This window comes from Ammospiza nelsoni, chromosome 6, assembly GCF_027579445.1.
Source record: "Ammospiza nelsoni isolate bAmmNel1 chromosome 6, bAmmNel1.pri, whole genome shotgun sequence".
NCBI lineage: Eukaryota > Metazoa > Chordata > Aves > Passeriformes > Passerellidae > Ammospiza > Ammospiza nelsoni.
This window is the reverse complement of record NC_080638.1, coordinates 59,756,392-59,775,639: the sequence shown is the minus strand read 5'-3', so window position 1 is coordinate 59,775,639 and position 19,248 is coordinate 59,756,392. Positions and strand designations below refer to the sequence as shown.

At 47.8% G+C, this 19,248-nt stretch overlaps 1 protein-coding gene across 2 annotated transcripts in view; it reads left to right on the top strand.

Annotated features, from left to right (window-relative positions):
• Positions 1-19,248, top strand: part of DAAM1 (dishevelled associated activator of morphogenesis 1) — a 94,945-nt gene that overhangs the window by 28,758 nt on the left and 46,939 nt on the right. For both annotated transcript variants that reach the window (XM_059474317.1, XM_059474315.1), the window contains exon 3: positions 10,287-10,510. In XM_059474317.1, coding sequence (XP_059330300.1) covers positions 10,328-10,510 — 183 coding nt within the window. In that variant the 5' untranslated portion in view covers positions 10,287-10,327. The remainder of the gene's footprint in view (positions 1-10,286; positions 10,511-19,248) is intronic.

Below are 19,248 nucleotides of genomic sequence, written 5' to 3'. Positions count from 1 at the left end.
CTCTGGTGGAGTGAGGACCAGAGACCTTGACTCTGTGCCAGCCCTGGAGAGCAGAGACTCAAACATCTCTTGAGTTAGCAACTCAGTTTACAGCACAAACCCAAAGGAAATGAAGCATTCCAGCCACAACCAGCTTGGGAAGGGGCAGGAATGGTTTGGGGAAGTGAGAGGGGTGGGAGCATCTCTGCAGAGAGCACTGGGTGGGTGTCAGAGTTTGTCAATGCTTCTTTCCAGTTTGGTTTCCGCCAAAACTGGAATTCTTTGCAGTGTTGGTTTTTTTTTTCCCCTCCCTCTTTGTTTCCTTTTTTTCTTTCTCAAAGAAATCCAAGCATTCCAGCCACAGCCAGCTTGGGAAGGGGCAGGACTGGTTTAGGGAAGGTGAGAGGGGTGAAGTGGAGGTGTGGGAGCATCTCTGCAGAGAGCAGTGGGTGGGTGTCAGAGTTTGGTGCTGCTTTATACTACCATCTCCCTTTCCATTAAAAAAAAAGCCTAGAAATTGCAAATAACCACAGGGATAATTATTTATTTATTATCTACAAGGGGTATTTATTTATTATCTACAGGGATATTTATTTATTACAGGGGTGGGAAGCTTGTGCTGCAATTTGTGCCAGGTGCAGTGTGAAAACCTGCAAAGAAGAGAAATCCACTCTCATATTTAGCCTGTGATCACTGTAGCTGTGATATTGCCCCTCCAGGGGGTTTCCTCACTGAAATGTTTGCTCAGGAGGGGTGGAGAGGCTCATTTTGTGAGAAGAACATAGAGATGAAGCTGCCTGAAGCACTGGAGATGCTGTGCATGCCTTATTTGGACTTCAGACTCTCTGGGGAAAACCAGATTTGGTTCAATCAATGCACAGAGGAAAAACTAACAATCCTGTGCATGTACTCAGTGTGTTTAAATTCAGTTAGTATTGACACTGCTGATGCTGATGCTGATACTTTCCTGGATTAAGCATTAAAATAGCCTCTATTGATTTTTAAATGCATCCCCTTGGGACCTCCACTGGGCTGACAGTTCCCTCTGGATGCTCCAGCAGGAGAAGAGCAGCTTTCCTTTGGTCCATCCCCAGCAGCCATGTGGGGAAGGCTCCCTCCCCTCTGTCAGAAGCTGGATAATTAGGCAATTAAAACCACGTGTCCCCATTAAGAGAGGTCCTGTGAATTGCAGGTGGTGGATTGGAGCAGCTGTCCTGGTGGAAAATCGAGTCCTGCTGCCCTGTGCCTCAGGATGGTGCAGATCCATCCTGGTCAAAGCTTTTGCCATAAGCTACATTTTGTGTTGTAGCCACATGAAATAAGTCTGACCAAGCCTTCCAATTAATTTCACTTGCTGTGCTAGCCTGATTTTTTTTTTTTCCATTTAAATGCCAACAGTATTTCAGTGAAATGTGATAAAAGTTGCTGTTTTTTCCCAGGCTGGGTGGGAGCTGTTGGGATCACGTTGTGCCTGCTCTGAGCTCACATGCTTTGTTTTTTTGGTGTTCATCTCCTGGAGCACAGGGAGGTATTAGTGTCACACTGGGAGGAAAAGTGGCCAGGAGGCCTTTTCTGCCATTAGACATATTTATCAAGGAATTCTCAACCCCAGGTTTGTACTTAAGGGGGGAAAATCACTCTGGATTAACATCAGAATTTAAAAACCTTTAAAAGAAAATCAGCATTGCAGATGGGTAGGCCAGCTGAGACATCTGACAAGTGTGTTTTGTTTGCTCTGGGCACCTTCAGTAGTCTGGGTTTAATGGTATCTTGAAGTTTAATGATATTTTAGCCATCAGGGTCCCTGCTGGGAAGGACTCCTGTTTCCAGCAGCCTTCATCCAGTTTCCATTTTGAGAGAGAAAGAAACCAGCTTGCTCCACACCACAAAATGCCTCAACACCTGTGTCACAGACATCTTTTATGAAAAATCCTTTCCTTAGGATTTTTCCTCCTGAGAAGCTGAGAGGTCTCAGGAACAAAATGTAACCAATGGTTATCTGCTGCTGTGGAATGCAACAGGTACATCTGGGATTGGTCTCATGTGGTTGTTTCTAATTAATGGCCAATCACAGCCCAGCTGGCTCAGACAGAGAGTCTGAGACACAAACATTTGTTATCATTCTTTTCTATTCTATTCTTAGCTTAGCTAGCCTTCTGATGAAATCCTTTCTTCTATTCTTTTAGTATAGTTTTAATGTAATATAAATCATAAAATAATAAATCAGCCTTCTGAAACATGGAGTCAGATCCTCAACTCTTCCCTCAACCTGAGACCCTGTGAACACGGTCACACACCTGTGGTTCCAGTAGCCTCACCTTAAGCACAGATAATGCTAAAAAACTCCAAACACCACCCAAAAAAACCCTCTGGGACTCAGCCAGCAGCTCCTTGTTGCCTTGTCCTGGTGGTGGCCCCATGGCAGATGTTGTTCTGGTGATGGACTGGAAGCATCTGCTGCTGAGAAACTTGGAAACTCCACTTTGTGCAGCCCAAATTAAGAAGCTTTAAAAGAAGAAAAAACCTGCCTGCCTTCAGCCAGTGTCACCCCAGGGATCACTGCTGAAATGAGGAGCAGTGAAATGGAAAGCTCAGCATTTGAGGGTTTGCATACAATTAATCACAGGCACGGCCCAAATATTCACTGGACGAGCAGGGATGAAAAAAGGGGAAGAATTAAAATAAAGGAAGGCTGTTGATTGAACTGTTGTTCTGCAGGAAAAGGCTAATTGGGCAAACAAATCTCCTCCTCCAGTGGGAAATGCAGCTCCTCTCTCTCTTGCCAGGCTGCTGAGTTTGTATTAACAGCATTTGCATCGTCAAAGGGAGGAGTCAGAACTTGTGCTATCTGGTGGAAATCAGTGCAAGGCTGGGCTTTACAGCTGCTTTTAGCACCTTCTGGAGGTATGGTGTGCTTTGAATGAGCAGTTTTCTCACAGCTGGGGCCAAAACCAGCTGTGGAGAGGGACAGGGGCTGGATTGATGCTTGTGCTGGGTGATAGGGATGGAGGATGGAAGAGGATGCTCCCCCCAGGATGCTCAGTGAGGCTGTGGGAGCCCCCTGAGCTGCCCAGAGGGTCTTGAATCTCTCTCTTTTAAGTGGTTTTGTCGTTGAGGGCTGCCTGGACAAGGCTGGGCATCACCCAGCCCAGACACTCCCAGACCAGGTTCAAATGGCACGGGAGAAATTCTGGGAGATCTTCCCTGCAAGGCTTCAGGCTTTCAGGAGAGCCTTGGGTGGGTGCAAATCCCTCCCTGCAGGTAACCCCAGCTCTGAAAGGGCTGTGTCTGCCCCTCTGAGCCCCAGCACAATGCAGCACTGACAGCTGCTGCCCCAAAACAAAAGTGGTTTTCTTTTTTTTTTTTTTTTTTTTTTTTTTTTTTTTTTTTTTTTCCTGTGTTGCCTTTTAGAACTTGGCTGGGACACAGGGAGGTCAGGGGAATGCCCCAGCATCTTTCCTGGATGCTCTTCCAGCTCTGCCTCCCTCTGCCTTCCTGGAAAGTCTCTTGGGCTTGGATAAGTGTTGTTGTGCCTGGGTTTCAGGGTGCAAATCATGGGGAACAGATAAAGGAGTGCTATGTGACTTGAGAACTGTTTCTTCCTCCCACCAGTGCCAGCCCACCCCACTTTTTTGGTTTGATTCTGTGAAAAGAGGACCACAGATCTGCCTGGTTTCTGGGAAAATGGAATGTGTGTGTCTGTAAAATTGGGTCACTCATTCACCCTAGTGAATATCAAGAAATATATATATATATTTATATAGGTTTGCAAACTGGGTCTTGTCTGTGGCTCCATGTTGTTGTCCTTGTTCCTGGAATAAATGGTATTTGCCTGAGCTGATCTGCTGGAGCTCCTGTAAGATCTGTAGTGGTTTGGAGGATCTCAGCTTGTCACTGATGAAATTTACCCTTTTAGTGGAGAACTTGTCACCTCCTGTGTTACTGTGCTGCTCACCATCTAGATGGCTGGGAAACTTCCAGCAAGGTTTGCTTTTTAATCCTCAAAAACCAAACAAAGTTTTGCAGCAGCAGCATCCTTCCTGGTTGGATTAATGTGTGCACCGAGCCGTGCACCACAGATTCCCTGGCCCAGCTCCTGATGGATGCTGCAATTCCTCAGCTTCTCCTTGGATCCAAGCTTGTCTCCATGGCCTGTGTGAGAAATGGCTACTCACTTTTCATAGTTTAGGAAGGTTTATTAAACTTTATCAAAAATATAACAGAAGACTGAATAAAGAAAAAAGGTTACGGCGCTGGGAGCAAAAGATTTTCCCTGCCATGTGCTCAGCCCCCTCACAATGGTTTTTCCCTTTTAACCTTTCCCAAAGTTCTGTCCATCAACCCCTTTTTCACTCTCCAGTGGTGGAGATCCTGACTGGAGGTCAGATGCCACCACAGTGACAAGCCAGCCCTCCCAGGTGTCCCTTGATAACCTCGCGAGGCAGTACAGCATACCTATAAATCTATAAAACTTTTCTCAGCCTAAATCCATGATATTTGTCCATTAATTGTGAGAGTCAATCGTGGCATTGCTCATCTGTCACAACCTCCATGGACATCCTGCAGCTCACCATCAGCCATCCCCTTCTCCAGACTTTGGCTGGCTTGGCAAAGGGAGCAAGGATTGATTTCAGCTGGAGAGTGTTAAGGCAGATCCCGTCTCACCCTGCTGTGCTCCGCGCTCTTCCCCCTGAAAAGTGGATTACAGAGCCAGCAGTGTGTGTGCTTCCCTTGGCAGGGACCTCACTCATGTGCTGGAGGGGTGACAGGCAGGCCAGGCCATGGCACTCTCACTGCACCCTGGAGGTTGTTGCTCTTTTCCCTGAATAGCATCAACACCTCCAGGTGGGAGCCCCATTCAGACACAAACAAACAAAAGTCTCTCCCAGCACCTTTGTTAGGTGTAAAGTGGAAAAAGGAGGGCTTTTCTGGAGTGTTACAAATTCATTGAGCTATGTCTTTCCCTCACTGGCTCTGTAATAAAATTGGTCTAATTTTTCTTGCTGGTTGTGGCCATCAAGCCCCCAAAGCTCGTCTGCCCTTGGGCTGAGTGAAATGTTTTCTTGTGAGACAGCAGGCCCAGATGTGTGCTTCAGGATGTGACAAATGCCACAACAAATGGTAAAAATAGAAAGAGGGGGTGACACATTTTAGGCAAGCACTGGGTTTTTGATGATGCTGGCAGATGGGGCTTTGCTGGAGTGAGCAGAGCAGCCATCTCCTCATGGCATCAGGGGCAGGGTCCTGGTGGCCTTCAGGTACCAGGGAGCCCAGGCAAGGTGTGGAGACACAAAACACTCATTTTGTTGGGATCATAGAGTATAATAGGATTTCTGGGATGGGGAAAGAGGATCAGGGTAATTCAGGATTTGGCAGGTGTATTTATAAATCCACGAAACCCGAGTCTTTGAGATCTGCTTGTGCTGAGAATCAGAGCTCTTGTCATGCACTGGTGATGAGTCAGGCTCCTCCTGGCAGCTGCATCATGGAAAGGGTCCTGTTCCCATCCCTTTTGGGCTGCTCTTCTCAGAGTAAATGGGTGGAGAAAAAGCAATCAATAGTTTAAAGCTTTTTAGCTGAATATTTTGGGCTTTTTGCCCCCTCCTGATGATGTGCACTGATTTCCACCAAACACAAACATTGCTCCCCTGTACAGCCTATGCCTGAAAACAGCTTTAGACTGGAGAAAGGGGGTTTCAGAAATCAGCATGAGAGTTTGTGGCCAAAAAATCATTCTGGTTGTTTTAAACAGGAGCAGCTGTGCTGGGGATAGCAGCACCATGCTCAGCACAGTGGTGATGCTGGAAATGGGCTCAGATCCTTTAAGCTTCTGTGCTGGAGGGGAGATGATTCCTGCTCAGAGGAAGGCAATCCTATTTCTGAGCTTTTCATTCATGCAAGAGCTCAATGTCAAACCTTATATTTTTAAAATTGAATAATCCTTAGACTCCCATCTCAGTAAAAAGTGTTTTCATGCACCATTGCACATTTTCATTTTCACATTTGGTGCAAATGTGAAATGGAGGAGCACTTTTCTCTCTTGAGAGGAATGTGCAGCTGCCTTTTGGATCAGCATAGCACCATGAACACACTTTGGTGGGCTCACAATCAGAACCAAACCCAAGAAGAGGTTGGGTTACTGAGTGGAGCCAAGGAAGATGCTGACTGTCTTGGGTCTGTAAGGTGAAAAATGAAAATGTGCCTGGGAAGGGCTTTGGTGCTTCTCAGGGAATGCTGCAAATGGACAGCTGATCTGAAAAATGCTGTGGGAGCATCCAGTTTTTATTGCTGTGGAGGTCTGGATGTGACTTACATGGGAGGAAAAATCATCTGGAATTGTTTATTTAGAAAAATAGTGCAAGGTGGCTTGGACTGTGCCCTGCTCTGGGTGTTGAATTCATGGGGAGAAACCCTGAGGGAGGATGAGCATTGCTCAGTGGTGGGGTGGGATAACTATAGGGTGCACTGTGTGGAATGCCAAATTCCTGCTTTCTCAGAGCTGAGGAAAGGGGTCCAGGTCACCGGGCTGTAACACTTGGTGACAGTGGTGGTGTCTCCCTAAAGTCCTTGCTGAAGCCACCATCACCAGCCAAGGATGTTGCTGTGCAGTGATGGATGAGAGTTGGAATATTTCCATTGTTTGGGAGCATCCCAGGCTGTGCTGAAGCTCTGGCAGAGTAAAGGCAGGCAGAGCTTGACATGGCCCAAGATGCTGAAATTGGTGAGGACACCAATTCCCAACTTGGTGAGGACACCAAGGCAGAGGCGGTCAGTGAGCGCTGTTGCACCAAAACCACCTGGAATAAAGCTCCACATTCAGAGCCAGAGCTCACTCAGGATCTTGCCTCCTCACTTTGGGAGGGGAGCCAGGAAAACAACAAGCTGATATTCATGTTTGAGGATTTAGTGGGTTTGGAGGAGGCGGGTGTGAAGGGGAGCGTGCGCTCCCCTGCTCCTCTGCATGTGTTTGTGCCCTTGTTGGGTATTTTTAGGCTGCAGACCGCAGTGCTGCAATACCGGTGCTGGCTCCCAACCAGCTGGTTGGGGCATCGGTCACAGACAGGCTTTGGCAGCTCGTTGCTCCAGTTTAATTTAGCTTGCTGAGGAGGCTGTTGAATATGCAAGTGGTAATTGCTGCTCTCCTTTCCTTAAAGCAAAGGCGGAAGCGACACCAGGCTCCAGTTTTCCCCTAATGACTGATTTCATTTAAACACTGCTCAGGGCGATGCAGGCTTGATGCTTTTCTTTTTAGGGCTGGGGAGAACTAAACTTCTATCTCTGGGTATCACTGAGCAGGATGGCCTCCATCCGTCCTGGTCACACACATGAGCTAAGCTCCTTCTCCTCCTTCTCTTCAGTCTGGGTTTCCAGTGTGAACCCATCACAAATACATTTTCACCCTTGTTTCTGTGCAAACAGAGTTGTTTGGGAATGATTCAGTCCCATCAGTCCTGCCTTGAGATTTGGGCTTGGCTACAAGTTCCCTCAGTGACCCTTCCCAGCCTGTCATCCCTGGCTCTGTTCATACAGGGGCAATTAAGCTTAATTTATTCTGGCCTGCTCAATAGTAGAGGCCAGAAGGCACCATCAGATCACAATCTGACTTAAATTTATTGATCTAATTAGCAGTCAAAGGTACAAGCAGGAGGTGGGAGCAGGACACTTAACATATGATGCGGCGTGGAACTTGTCCCTTCTGTTCTCCTTAACACAAGCCTCCAGATTGCCAGGGGCTGCTGCTTTTTCTTCTTGAATAACCAATTTCTGCAGGATTTGCAGGGGAGGAGGAGGCTGTGTAGCTGGACTTTGTTCTGACTATGCAAGCTGCTGTCCGCAGCTCCCAAGGACCTGCCAGGGAGCTGTGTTTTGATTTTGATCCATCATGTCAATGAATATTCATCAGCCTTCTGAAGGTTTAATGCTATTTGCCTGGTAGCTAACATATTCTCTCCCTAACCTTTTTTTAGCCTTGGTTGCTAATAACCTACAGCCCACTCAGTCTACATTATAGGGTGGTTTGGTTTTTTAAATTGTTTATAGATGAAAATGAGGAACCTCAGTAGCTCCAGAGCTGGAAGCAGCTCAAAAGTACCTTTTCTTGGTTGCTGTATGGCTGTCTGCTTTAAACCCCAAAATAAAACCCTGCCTTTTGTTCTGTCATTCAGACTGCTCATAAAACATTGTCAGGAGTGTGCATCTCTGAAGAGCAGGTGTTGTTCTGATGAAAGCTTTCCACACGTTTTTGTGAGCCCAAGTCAGAGCTTGTATGTAGCAGCAGGTTTCAGGGACGAGGCTGACATGGTGTTGAAAAGGGGATGGAAAATGCCCTGTGGAAGAGTTGGGTCTGTTTGCTCCACACCAGCTCCTGGAGCGGGAACTGCTTTGGGAATGGTGTGGCTGTACCCATGGACTTGGAATCACCAAACTTTTCACATTTGAGGACTCAGTGTGGGTTGGGACAGAGCTCCTGTGCTGGGCACAAAGCGCTGAGCAGCCACCAGCAGCCTCTCCCTTTGCACCCTGCTCCTTGTGGCTCTTTAAAACCCAAACCTGCAGTGTTTTCTCCCATACTGGAGTGAACAGAAATCTTGTGTGCCTTTGGCTTTTTGTTTCCCTCCCTTCTTTAGGAGAGAAGCTGTGCAGCAGGTCCCCAAGCCCTGCTGACACCAAGGGGATGCCAGCAGGCTGCTAATGGATTTGCTGCGGTGCTGGCTGCCGGGGAGCCGTGATGAGAGAGCTCTCATGGCAGCTGAAATTCCTCCAGCGGCTGCATATTTCTACATCCAAGATGTAAAAAATGTGAAATGAGATTTGGGGCCCTTCAAGAAGGGGGGGGACTCTCCAGGCTGGGCACAGAGCAGTTGCACAGGCTGGGATTATCCTGCGTGAAGATCCAATAGCTGTTTCCCATCGTCCGTGGTTCAGCAGATGATTACACCATGTGCTAGAAACGTGCCATGGGGATCATTTCAAGGGTCAAATCCTCTGTTAAAGAACTGTGGGTAGAGCTGGAATTTTCTGCAAGCTCCCTGCTTTGAGAGGGCAGTGTTTGCCATGCTGTGGTGGTGCAGGGTCTGCCCTGAGGTCAAACCCCATCCCTGGCTCTCCACAGGGCACAGCAGCTGTTTATTCTGCTGTATAAATCCATAGTTGGAGGGAATGGCAGGCTCCAGGGAGATCAGACACTCCTTTCCAAATGCTGACCTTTTTTTCCCCGAGTCTCTTCATAGCTTTGTTAATAAATCTGAGTCATCCATATTTCAACCTTGGCTGTTTGTCCAGTCTCTTAACATCTCAGTGTCTTGTTTCGCAGAGATAAAATATGTGGGTGTGTAACTTTGTAAGACAAATGTTTAGGCTTTCAAAAATTCCCTACTTTGCTGGTTGATTTTTCTCATTAGAGTGTTTCTCCACACTCCTCATTCCTCATAGGTGACTCTCTTGTGTTGTTGACTTAAGAGTCCCAATTTTGTGGCAGTTTTTTCTGATCCTTGCTATCATTAGGCAGGCAGGGCACATGGTTCCTGCCCTGAGCTTTGCTCCCAACCAGAGTTTCAGAAATCAGCAAAACCCAAGCAGCTGCCAGGGCGAGCGATGCCCGACGTCAGCACAGCTTAGGAAAATCTGAGCTACCGGCCCCGTGTGATTTTTATCAGCTGAAATCGCCTCTTGTAAATATTTACTGGAGCTGCAAGTAAGGTTTATCTAATTAAAGCCAAGCAAAACTTTCCATGAAAAGGAGCTGCCATACAGGGGGTTGCTGGTGGATGTTTAGGGACACGTTTAAGAGTTGGGGGAAGCATGCAGGATATTTTTTCAGCTCAAGGCATGCTGAGCCATGTGAGTTCTACAAGGATTGAACCATCCATGGTGAGGACCTGGTGGCCCCGAGGACATCCAGCTGTTCCTGACAGCAGTTCCCTGAATAATTTTCCATACCCCTGGCATGAAGGGATATGAGGTGTGGGTATGAGGGGGGCTGGCTGCCATGGCATGGGAGGTTGGTGCAGGTTTGCTGGGATTGGGAGAGGCCCAGGACTCCTCATCCCATGGGGACAGCGGTGACCCCTGCGGCTGCCAGCTCTGGCACGAGGCAAAGCAAATGCATCTTTTTTAATTTGCGTGGTCCTCAAGGTTGCCAGGACTGTAAACGTCAAATCTGAGCAGAAATATTTGGCACGAAAACCGTCTGTGCTCTTCCCCTCGGTGCCGAGTGCGTGGGTGGCTCGGTCCCTCCTCCCACCGCGGGACGGGAGCGCAGCGCCGCGGGGCTCCTGCTCCAGCCTCCTCTCTTCTCTTCCCTTCAGGATCTAGCGCCCAGCAGGGAGGGACACGCGGGATTGTGGCCATGGCCCCGAGGAAGAGGAGCGGCCGGGGGATCTCCTTCATCTTCTGCTGCTTCCGCAGCAGCGAGCACCCCGAGATCACGTACCGGCTGCGCAATGACAGCAGCTTCGCCCTGCAGACCATGGAGCCCTCGCTGCCCATGCCGCCCGTGGAGGAGCTGGATGCCATGTTCACCGAGCTGGTGGTAAGCAGGATACTTCTTAATTTGGTGTTATTTTTTGGGGTTTCTCCCTCTTTCCCCTCAACCCACTCTTTGTAGTCTCTCCGGTCTTGGTTTTGAGCTTTCAGGCAAACTTTGGCGTGAAGGGAGGCTGAACCCTGAGCTCTGCTCCTCCCTGAGGTCCTGCCACTTTGGGGTGGTCTCTCTCATTAGAAACTCTTAATTTCTTATAGCAAGGGGTTGGGTCCAAGCTGGTAAAGCAAGATGTTCCCCATAGATGCAAAGTGACTTTATTTGCTGAGTGACTTTATTTTATTTCATATATATTATCAGGTGTAGGCTACACTGAGATTTGGAAAGTCAGGATATTGTTTCTTTATCCCTTGGTTCCAAAACTTGGAGAAACATGGATTAAGAAAAAAATTGACAACCAAAAAAAGCTTTAATTTCCTCTAAGCAAAAACATTTTGGTGTGGTATTTTGGATGGTGTTCTACTTTGAGTTCGGTCAGCAGTGAAATGAGCTTTTCCTACAGTGCTTGGATGCGTAGAGGGAGCTGGGAATTGTGACACTGGTCACACCTCAAGGTAGAGAGCATCCCATTAGATGCCAGGCAGCATGGACCTGTTGGTAGAGCAAAGCTCCAGGTTGTATTATAAAAGCTGGTTTTGCCAAGACACCCTTCTCCAAGGGTGTGGCAGGCCAGGACACCAACACAGCACAGTGGGGATGAAGTATCCCTGCAGCAGAACTCTTCTGGTCAGGTTGGGTCTGTTCAGAAGTGGCTGTCTCTGTCCCAATTTATTCTCCACTGATAACTTGGCCAAATCATGTTATCCTGGGGAAATTCTTTCCTATGGATCACTTATCCCCTGCCCCAGCCAAAGCCTTGTTGGGCTGAAGGAGGCATCTCTGGAGGGTCATTTGCTGGAGCTCCACCAAGCCTGTGCACTTCATCTCAGCTTAGGATTTTCAAAACATCTCTTCCAGACTCCTCCAGATGCTTTGTGCAGTGGCAGTGCCACAGGGAGGAGCCAGCCCAGCCTGGGGCACAGCCTGGTGTGGCCCTTCTGCTCCCCAGCCCTTCTCCATGCTGTGGAGATTTTTAGTTATTTTCTCCCAGCCAAGGATGAGAAAAAGGCCCAGAGGCAGCTGCTGCTCCAGGGCAAGCTGGCAGCAGGAGCTCCCTGGGCACTGAAGCCATGCAGGGAGGGGGACAGAGGGTGCCCACCATGCCCCTGCACGAGCAGCTGCAATCCCCTGGCTCCCCAAAAAACCCATCAGTCAGATCTCAATCCAAGAGGATTGAGAGGGAGGGAGGGGGAAGCCAAGCTCTGCCCTGTGGGCACAAGGAGGCAGATTCCCATTCAGGGCAGTGCAGTTGCAAATCCCCCCCTTGGTCCTTACAACGGCTCCTTCTTGCTCTCTGTAACCTGTTGGTGTGGGGTGTTGAATTTCAGCATTAGTGAAATGGTTTGGAAAGTGTCCCACTGTTCCTGTACAAACCCACTGTGTAACATTTGGAAGAGAGACAGAGAAAGCACTCAGAGGTGCTGGGCTGATCTCTCTGCCTGCAGGAGCCCCATGACTTGATGCTTGCCCCTCCTGGGTGGGATGGCTTGTGCTGCTCTGTGGGACTGGGGCTCCCTCCAAAGCCCTTGGCTGTCTCAGCCCATTGGGTTGAGGGAAGTTAAAGGGCTTGGAGGGGATCTGGAGGCTTTGCCAACTGGAGTTGGTCCTTTGCCAACTCTTCCCTTGCAGCTTTATCCTGACTTTTCTACTCCACTTGTTTGCATCAGGGATCAGAGTGCAGGGATGGAGGATTTCAGGCCTGGGATGGGGGGGATCTTAGGGGACATTGCAGCAGCAGGCGTGGACAATCCTCCCACAGACACAAATAACAGAGTGGGATCCCTGCTCCACAGATTTTCTCCACAGATCCCAGCCTGCTGCTTACATTGAAGGGCAAAGTCCCTTTCTTTTTGGAGCCATCCTGCAAAATATTCCCTGAGCTTTTGTGTTGTTTTTAAGTGTGGGTTGTTGATCTGAGGCAGGAAACATCCATAGTGTGAGAAATTGGTGATTGTCCCATGCCAGCAGCAGAGGATGAGGGCCTGAGCTGCAGAGGGATGTGGAGCAGCTGTGACTCCAAGGTCAGCTGAAGGCTTGGGCTGCTCTCCCAGTGTCTGGTTTTTTGGCCTGTTTTGTGTTAGATGGACACTTAGGATTTTAATTGGGATAGGTTAATGGAACAGATAAATAGTTAGGGGTTTATTCTGTGTCTATGCAAGTGTTTTTCACTTATTTGCATTAGAAACAACAGGGAAATGGGATTTTTTTTTCACCTGGGCACAAATTTCAGCAGTAAGAAATGCCTGATCTTCATCCCAGACTGCAGGGATGATGCTCCCTGTCCCAGCCAGCCACATGCAGCAGGCAGGGGCTTTTCCCTGGCTCGGGGCAGATGCAGATGTTGTTGTTGTGGTCAATGACTGATCACTGCTTCCTCCCAGAGGAACCTTTTCCCTTTCTCTGCCTCTCCCCAGCCTGGTCTGAATGGGTTTTGTTGGAGCATTGTTGGGATGTCGCTCAGGCGGGCACCGGCCCTGTCTGAAAGGATTTTCTTTGTCCCCCTGTCCTGCCGGGGCTCCGGCCAGGCTCAGCCACCCAGGGAGGAGCAGGTGCTGGCACAGAGGCACAAACAAAAGCAGAGTATTTCAGCAAGATTTACTGATTTGCAGCTCCTCTGGCTGGGACAATGCTTTATGATTTTGTGCAGCTTTCTGTGTCCTGCCGGCTCGGGTAGGCACTGTTTGCTTCCTGAGGCTCCTGCAGAGGTGTGGCACCTGCCAGGCAGCATCCACTGGATTTAGGGAGTTTCAGGAGCCTCCCATAGGACACATCAGGAGGATCACTGATCACTGTGCCCCAGAGAGGAGGAAATGTGGGGTTGCACAAACTGCCTGCGAACCAAGAGAACAAAGCTGTGCCATCTGCCACAGCTTCTTTCAAGAGGCTCCTGCGTATCCAGGCTAACAATACAGCATTTCTTCAAAGGCTGAAATCTTGCTTGCACACTCAGAAAAAGCACTTGCAAAGCTCCGCATAATGGTGCCATATGGTAGATCTTGCCATAACAATCCTCTCTATTTTCTGCCAGCAACTAGACTTTCCAGCAGATGGGTGAATGACTGATGTCCTTTATATCTGCTTAACACTCCTTGTCACTCCGAGGCTTGTAATGAAATGCTCTGTGTGTGGTGCTGTGCACTGGGCAGGGGGCTGGGGTGGCTTGGTTTGGGGAGGATGGGAGGAGCCCCAGCATGGCCCAGGACCCCTCTCTGGCTCTCCTCGCAGTGGGGTGGGTCATGGTGGCATCTCCATGCCTGCAGAATGAGAGTGATGCTCTGGTGGCTGCTGACAGAGCTTAGATGTTCAGAGGAGCTGCTGAGTCTGGTGTGGCTTTGCTTGCCCCTGAAGCACAAATTCTGCCTCTCCCTGATCCCACAGGCTGCTCCCAGCCTGCATCCCTGCTGCTGGAGGGATGGGTTCAGAGGAGATGCTGCCCCAGACATTCCTCAACACTCTTCTTGCTTTGAGGAAATTCCATTTAGTGCTCCCAATGGGGCTTCACAGCCTTTTCACTCTGAGTTAGTGATGCAGAAGAAATTAGAGCAACCTCCATCCTGCCCTGCATCCTGCCTGTGATGTGCAGCAGGCTGTTTTCAGCCTGTGAAACCAGAGCAGGTAACCCTGCCCTGGGTGTCTCTGCCCATACTCCAGCAGCTGACAGGTTTTTTGGGATTTGGAGAGGTGACACCAGGAGCTGAGTGGCTGTGCAGTGTCCCCAGCCCCCCAGACTCAGGATGGGTGCAGGCTTTGCCCACTGATGTTGCCTGGGCTTTTTATGCCTTCCCCTCACATGGAAGGCGGCTGTATCCCCTCCCTGCTGCTTTATGAAGTAGTGGAAACTTGTGAGCCTGAGGAACAATAAAAAGGGCTCTGGCAGCTTATAAGATTTATCACAGCATTTGTTTTTGCTGTACTTGGGGCAGCTAATGCATTTCATCCCAGCTGCTCTCTGGATGCTATCAGGAGATGGTGAGGAGATAGCATCCCCTGTACAGACTTTAAATCTGTTGCCTTTGAAATGCTTCCTGATGGTCAACGGGTCTGTGGCTCATGATGTGCAGTGCTGGGGCAGGATTCTCCATGGATAACTGTCCCTTGGAGCTGTGCCTTGCCTTCCTCTTGGCATAATGATGGCTGTTTTATGTGCTGCTTGAGCAGGGAGCATATAGATGTGAGGAGAAATGCTGGTGTAGTCAGTGTGAGCACTGCTGTGTGTCAGCAACAGCTCAGCCTTGGGAACTCAGTGCTAGCAATCTCCATTGTGCTCAGGAACTTCAGCAATGTGCTTTCCACCCCAGTTTCTAATCCAATAAGGAGAAAGTATGAGGTTTTGGGCTTTGCAAAACAACACGGCTTTTAAGTAGCAGCTGAGGGATCAGCTGCAAAGCCAAGCTTTGCATTTCATGCTTGCAGGTCAGCTGTCATATTTTGCTGCCTGGTCCTTCCAGCATTAAGGACTTCAGGATTTTGAGAACCACTGGCTGGTGACCAAAGCCATTTCCCCTATATCTGCAAAGAAAAGCATGTGGTTGGTGTCTGGAAAAAATGACAATTGTGTCCTGGGCAAGCCACCCCTTTCTGCAGAGTCCATCCAGAGCCAGATGCTGAGCGTGGAGCTCCTGACCCCATCCCGCTGCTGTCTCCCAAACCAAGCTCCCTTGGCTTAGGAATCACTTTTAAGAAGGCAAACCAAATGATAGGTAACATCTGCTTTTAAATTCACTCTGCAGGGATTCGTGTGCCATATGGACACTTCACCAGGCTGCCCAGGTTTTGCTTTTTTTGTTTTTCTGATGTGAGCAGTCTGGGCCTGCCAGGTTGCCATCCCAGCCGAGCGCTCACGGCGCTTGTTTTCATCACCTGGTGTTGTTAACACCCTCCCAGCTAGTCTCTAAATGTACCTTTTGATAGGCAAGCATCTGATAGAGAAGTCTCACACCTACTCGGTCGGAAAATAAGGATTTTCTGCCTACCTGTGTTCTCTGGACCTGAATGAACCAATGCACCAAGGAACTCTGTATTTCAGCAGAAATAGTCCTGTAATTGCAATATCTGTTACTGCTACAAACCAGTGTGGGGGCTTGCCCAAAAAACCAACCCCTGATTCTACAAAGGAGCCATGTTACAGCACAATATAAGGAAGGGAGCACATAAGGAACCCCTTTGTTTCCAGGAGAAGTCCAAGTGGAGTGGAAAAATAATACATTTAGTCTACCTGCTAAATGCTTTCCAGTTTGCACTTCGTAAAAGAGGAGGCCACATCCCTGGGAGATGCCTGGCAGCTCGTTTTGTAACACATCAGTGACCTTAATTGGGGCATTTAGGTTTTTGGCTTGCACTTACTCCCAGTATTCCTGGCACAGGTCACCATGGAGGTACCAGGCTCTTTGGGCAGGGAATCTGCTCCAGAGGCAATCTTCTTCCCCACTGCTCAGTGGTTGGGAGTATTGCTGGAGTTACGAGCAAGACTGGACAGCAGATGAGCTGTGCTCTGTCACCGTGCTCAGCTGGAAGCATTCCTGCTTGGAATAGCCTGTGCCTGCCTTGTATCCATGTGCAGATACCAGTGGAAGCTCTGAGTGTCCGTGCTGCTGTAGCATCTGCTGCTGGCAGAGCCTGGCTGTTCCTCAGCGTGGGAACATCACCGAGGTCAGCTTTTGGCAGCTGAGGCTTTTGCAGCCCTGCAGGGAGGATCCTGCCCGAGTGCCCAGTGATGCCAATTCCCATGAACTCCAATGTTCCAATCAATACCATTATTTACAGGGATCAGCTTCGCTTTCCCAACCACACCCAACATCTGTAAACCAGTCTGTGCCTGCTTGCAGGTGACATCTGCTGCATGTCAGACCCTGAAACCATTGAAATCACAGAATGGTTTGGGTTGGAAGGGACCTTAAAGTTATCTTTCCAACCCCCTGCCATGGACAGGGACACCTTCCACCAGACTAGGTTGCTCCAGGTCTCATCCAGCCTTGCTGAGAAGTATCCTCCTCTCAGGGTGACTCTGCTTTGCAGCTGAATAAGTTCTTAAAAATGCTGTTAGGATTCCAGGTGTGACTAAAGCCAGGCCTGTGGGGGATGAAGACTTGTCCCCATCCATTTCCATCCTCTGCTGCTCCATCAGCATCAGGCTACAGCTGGCTTCTGATTCCCCTGGCTGCATTCTCCAGTTCACACAACCAGAGTGGTATCTCTTGGGATACTTCCAGGATTAAGTTGTGGGATACTTTCAGGATTAAGGTGTGGAGCTTTGTAGCCTCTTATTCCATCCAGCCCCTTTTGAAACCCTTTCCAGAGCATTATCTGGGGAAACCTTGGCACGGTGTAGCCTCAGACCATGCACAGTGTTCCTTTGAGCATCCCTGTCAGGCAGGGGATGTCTGGAGCCACTCTTGACTTGATTTCCAGCTTGAGCAGCTCCCTGGGATGCCAGCAGCAGCAGCACTGTCAAATCTGACTGAAAAGGGAGCTGCTGCTTGGATTCTGTAAAGAAGTCCACATTTGAAACCTTACTTATTTGCCAGCTCTATGTTTTATTATAATAGGAGGTGCTCCCACCAAAGGACAGCCATCCCCAGCTCTGGTTGATTGGATTGAATCCATCTGAGCTGTCACAGTAGTGGATAATAGGCTGAGACATATTTTTGTTGTTTTTTCAGGGTGTATGTACAACTGTGTGGAAAAAGCACGCTGGTGATGCACCTGCAGGGCTTCTGGATCTGAGAGTGCTCTGCAGGGTGAAACTGTGGAGATCAATAACTCAGGCTGGAAAAGTACCCTGGGTTAATTAAAATGGGAGAAAGGTTTTCCAGATGAGGTTGGTGAAAAGGTCACAGGAGGCTGAGCTCAATAAATAACATTTTAAAAAAAAGTGTATATGAGTTTATATAGATATATATATGATAACAAAAAAGGAGAAACTAAGTGGATACCTCTCTTAAAATACACTAATATTGAAATATGAGCAGCTTTGAAACCTTTAGCCTTTTAAAATAATTATTGAATTAAAATACTAAAGCATGACATGCTGTCTGCCTCAGGTGTCTGAACTGATGGGAACATGAATCAACAGCAGCTGCAGTTTATTGAAGGGCTAAATCAGCTATTGATGGCCATAATCTTTCCTGCAGGAGGAGGAAGGAATACATATTTCATTTGTGTCTGTCCAATGTGTTCAGGTCAATAACTGAGCAGGGTGGACTGGGGTCTTTCTGAGACTAGGAAGAAAAATTCTTTGTGGGAGGAGGTTAACCAGGCATGAGCACTTCTAAGTGCTTCTGTTACTCGTTGTTGCTGCTACTCATTCACTTGGCTGTAAGCAATTTCCTTTATTCAGGAAATTCATAAAGGCAAAATGAATAATAATCTTTTATCTGTAATGCTTATTCATTAAAAATATGAATAGTTGATTTTTTTTTGTTCATGTTCTCTAATTGCAGCTGCAAGTTGTCACGGAGAAATTAAAAATACACAGTGATAATATTAGCAGGGGTTTGCTTGTCTGAGGAGCTGTTTTTAAGCTCTCAGGGTACTGTAGCTGAAAAGAAGTGTGCTGAGGAGGAGGCATTTTTATTAGTGATAATAAAAACAAAAGGCTTTTAAAAAAAACCCTGAGATAAGTCTGCATACACTGAGAATTGCAGAAATAAAGCTGCAGCTGGAGGAACTCCTCCTGCAGCACAGGGTGGGTGTGGAGGCAGGGGCTGTTTGTAACAGCCACTGGTTAATCAGGATTAATATGCCTTTTTTCCCCAAGAAAACAGCTTAAAAGGAAAATAGGGAGCTGAGTGGGGTGTGCTCTGGGGCAGGGGTTTGCTGAAGGCAGCAGGGCCAGCACTGGAAGCAGCAGCTGCTGCTCCGGCCGCACGGGCAGCGGAAAAACAAGGGATGAGGAATGGGGGGAAGAATGCTGATTGCCATTTCCCCTGAGACCACAGCCTTCTGGGATAAATCACATTGATGAACTTGGAGAAGAATGCCTGGAAGAGAGTGAAAAAGCAATATGACCCCTGAGAAAGGAAGGCAGTGCAGGCTTCAACAGCCTATTATTTATGGACTTCTTAATTCCCATGCTGGACCCCTTAATGCCAGACTTTGCCAAAAAGTTCACACTTTGTTTTTTCCTTATATTTTTTTCCAAGTTTTTTGAACATTCTTGGATCTCTCTCATGCTTCATTTAATAATGCAAGAGATCTCATCTTTACATGCTATAGCCTCACTTACAGAAGGTTCTAAACTCTGTGCATCTATCCACCAGGAGTAAATTCACTTGCTGTTTATGATGTTGGTCATTTATTGATCCAGTGACATCTTTCTGTATTTGTGTGTATATAAATAAATATACATATAAATATAATATATATAATAATATATAATAAAGAAATAGATAATGTATAATAGTGTTATATGTTATATATATTATATATTATGTACATAATAAATAAATAAATAAATAAATAATATATATATATATATATATATATATATATATATATATATATTTACATATATATATGCACACCTGTACGTATAAGTTAATCCAGAGAGAGAAGTTGTGGATGTCTTGTCCCTGGAAGTTTTAAATCCAGGTTGGATGGGACTTGGAGCAGCTTGATCTAGTGTGTGGCAT